Below are 3,798 nucleotides of genomic sequence, written 5' to 3' on the forward strand. Positions count from 1 at the left end.
TTTCACAGTGAGAATTGTACGCAGATCTCAGAGTAAGGAGTGGTTAGTGTTGAGTGGGAGGATACAGGAAGGCTTCACAGAGGAGGTGATTTTGGCTGAGCTTTGAAGGGTGAAGAGGAGTTCTGCAGTCAGAGGCTGAGGGCCCAAGCAAAGGGAGAACACAGTTCCCACGAGGCCTTGGCTATCCCTAGGTCTTTCCCATTGTCTTCCTCTTCCAGGAGTGGCTCCCTGAGGAGTTCGTGGGGAGAATCTCTCAGCTGGACACCCAGTCACCTGTTACTAAGATCAATGGTAAGAGGCCCACCTGGAGTAAAGAGCTATCTCTTTTGACATTACACAAGTGGTCTACATCAGCTCCTTCTCCTGCCTCCAGCTTGCCCTTCCCCCACATTGCAAATCCTTTTTCCTACTTTTTCTTCCTTGGGTGAGTCAGGTACTGGTTGTAGAGGGAGGACCCTGTGGGACTGAGGACAGAGGGCCTTGCCTGTGACCCTCCTTTCTGATCCCTCAGTGGCTGTAGACAGGCTGCCCAATTTCCTGGCTGCACCCAGTGCTCCTGGAGGCCAGCCTCTGCCCCATCACCAATGCTCCATCCATCTCAACTGTGAAGATACCCACCTTCTCCATCAGGCCTTCGAAGACGCCATGGATGGCCTCCCTTCCCACAGGTGCATGGGCCAGTGGGCTTTTCACCAGCTCACCTTTCCTGGTTCCCTGGGATGTTCTTACACATGAATCAAGGGTGTGTGTGTGTGTGTGTGTGGGGGGGTGACAGCAGTGCATGGTCTTCTGCCTGATGTTATGTATCCACACTGACGGAGGATCTGCCTCACACTATACCTCAGTTCTAAGGACAGGAATTCATCCCAGGCAACAAGTCTGTGGACCATATCAGGTAGAGGGAAGGGAGAACATGCTGAAGGAAGTGTCACAGGTTCTAGGATTATGTGAACACTGCACAGAGAGCCACTCTGGCATTTGGGAAGAAGAGAAGATGCTTTCTGGGCTGTGAAGACATTTGCCTTTGGGAGCCCTGGTTAGAGTCTGTGGTGAGGAAGCAGGCTCGGGCCACATTCAGATAGGAGCTGGGCCTGCCCAGAGACCCTGCGGCCTGCAGGCCAGGCCTGGGTGGGGACTGGGAGGAAGGAGCTCCCTGCAGTGGTCTGGACTGTCCCTGTGGTCGCTGGGACCAGGACCGTGCAGGCAACAACCACTGAGGCCTCACAGGGAGGATCGGGCCAGCCTCTGTGTCTTCCAAGGGGCTTCATTTTGTCCCAGGCCATGTCAGACTGGTTCCCCGGCCCCTCCCTCAGGGTCTCTGCTGCTCTTCAGACCTGACCCTGCCTCCTCCCCAACGCAGGCCTATGATTGAGCTCTGCATTCCCTCTTCATTGGACTCCACCCTGGCTCCCCCTGGCTGCCATGTTATCTCCCTCTTCACTCAGTACACTCCCTATGTGCTGGCTGGAGGCAAGGCCTGGAGCGAGCAGGAGAGAGAAGCTTATGCAGACAGAGGTAAAGAGGGCTAGACTGCCCTGTCTCCAGAGCAACAGATGGACACACAAGCCCCACCAGTCCCCTCTCCTCCCAGACTTGCCCCATTCAAGTGTCCCATGGGGAGAGAAGTACCTGAGGAAACCTTAAGTCAACAATGTCAGCAAACATATTGAATATCTGCTGGGGTCAGGCCCTGCCCTTAAATTGCCATAGCCTTGTGGGGGAGACTAATAAACAAACCAATAATTACAGTACAAGGTACTGTATGAGCCAAAAATGTACTGTATGAACAAAAAGAAAGCCATGAGCCAGAGAGACAGGGAGGGTTTTTCAATGGAAGGGACATTTGAGGTGGGTTTCCGAGGATGAATAAGAGTTGGCTAGCTAACCAGAAGCTGGTGGTTCAAACCCACCAGCCACTCCTCAGAAGGAAGATTGGGCAATCTACTTCCGTAGTAATACTGCCTCAAAAACCCAAGGAGGGGTCGCTATGAGTCGGGTCCGACTCGACGGCACATAACAACAACAACAACAGATAGAAAAAGATATTTCAAGGAGAGGGAACAACAGCATGAGCAAAGCAAGGAGGTAAAAAGAACCTTCCATACTTAAGGGGAGAAAAGTAACTTCTTGTTGAGGGTGGAGTAAGAAGTTGGAGAGATATGAGAGGGCTGGACTGACCTAAGACCCATGGGTCTTTGTGGTAAATTATTTATTTGTCTATGTATGGATTGTTTTGTTTTGTTTAACTTCATTGAGGTATAATTTACTTATGATAAAATTAATCCATTTTAAGTGTATAAATCAATGATTTTTAGTAAATATACTCATTGATGCCACATATTCCTGTACCCTGTCTTTGCTGGGTCTTGGGGACTTTTTGTCCTAATTATCATCTCACTTCCCTACTGTTTGTCCCCCAGTATTTGACTGCATTGAGGCCTATGCCCCTGGCTTCAAGGCCTCTGTAGTGGGCAGAGACATCCTCACGCCACCTGATTTGGAGAGAATCTTCGGGCTTCCTGGAGGGGTGAGTGAAAGCCTGGGGCTTCCTCATTGTGTGCATCTCTCTGCACACCTACTCCCTGCCTGGGTCCTCTGGGCTTTATCCTGTCCCCACATCCCTAGGTTTCACTGGGATGGAGGACAAACAGTGGCAGAGCCCAGAGCTGAGAGGGGACAGAAATGCCATCAGTCCTGGGGCATAGGGGAGTGGGGCATAGGCAGGTGGGATCACAAGACAGAGGCTCAAGAGGTCACCAGGATTGCAGCCCTTCTGCCTGAACATCCATGTCAGCCTCTCCCATCTGACCTTTCAGGGGGAACCCTCAGACGGGAGGCAAGGAGACCAGTTAGAGGCCACGTGCTGCCCCACACGCAGCCGCTAGCTTCATGTGACTACTGAGCTCTTACGATGTGGCCATTCCCATGGAGCTAAGCTGTAAACATGAAGTGCACACTGGGCTTCGGAGACTTAGCACAGTAAAAAATGCATAATGTCTCATTAAAAATTTCATATTGATTGTCTTAGTTATCGACTGAAAAAACCAAACTCATTGCCATCAAGTCAATTCTAACTCATAGAGACCCCCATTGGCGTCTAAGGCTGTAAATCTTTGTGGAAGCAGATTGCCTAAATGCTTTTCTACAGAGCAGCTGGTGAGTTTGAACCACCAACCTTTTGGTTAATAGCCAAATGCCTTAGCCACTACACTACCAGAGTTAGCTGCTATAACAGAAATACCACAAGGGGATGACTTTAACAAACAAATCTATTTTCTCACAGTTTCAGAGGCTACAAGTCCAAATTCAGAACATGGGCTATAGGAGAAGTCTCTCTGTTGGCTGTAAGGAAGGTCCTTGCCTCTTCATTTTCTGCTTTCTTGTTCCTTGGAGATCTCCATGTATCTTTGCATCTGTCTTACACCATCTCTCTCTGCTTGTTTGTTTAATCTCTTTTATATCTCAAAAGATATCAACTCAAGATACACCCTACACTAATCCTGCCTCATTAACAAACAAAGACAACCCATTCCCAGATGGGATTATAACCATAGGCATAAAGATTAGGATTATAACACATGTAGTGGGGGACATAAATTAATCCATAACATTCCACCCTTTGACCCCCCCAAAATTCATGTCTTTGCCACATGCAAAATGCATTCACCCCATTATTATTGTTGTTGTTGTTGTTATGTGCCATTGAGTTGGCCCTGACTCATAGCAACCCCTCCTTGAGTTTCCAAAGCCATATCACTTCGGAAGTAGATTGCCCAACCTTCCTTCTGAGGAGTGGCT

The 3,798-nt window shown here is 49.2% G+C and overlaps 1 protein-coding gene across 1 annotated transcript in view; it reads left to right on the forward strand.

Moving 5' to 3' along the window:
• Nucleotides 1-3,798, forward strand: part of PYROXD2 (pyridine nucleotide-disulphide oxidoreductase domain 2) — a 34,921-nt gene that overhangs the window by 26,984 nt on the left and 4,139 nt on the right. Inside the window, exons 11-14 of the mRNA XM_007939975.2 lie at nt 219-291; nt 512-668; nt 1,361-1,515; nt 2,421-2,527. Of these exons, the coding sequence (XP_007938166.1) occupies nt 219-291; nt 512-668; nt 1,361-1,515; nt 2,421-2,527 (492 nt within the window). The remainder of the gene's footprint in view (nt 1-218; nt 292-511; nt 669-1,360; nt 1,516-2,420; nt 2,528-3,798) is intronic.

Source organism: Orycteropus afer, unplaced genomic scaffold, assembly GCF_000298275.1.
Source record: "Orycteropus afer afer isolate SDZICR_OR568_19922 unplaced genomic scaffold, OryAfe1.0 scaffold00064, whole genome shotgun sequence".
In the NCBI taxonomy this organism is placed as follows: domain Eukaryota; kingdom Metazoa; phylum Chordata; class Mammalia; order Tubulidentata; family Orycteropodidae; genus Orycteropus; species Orycteropus afer.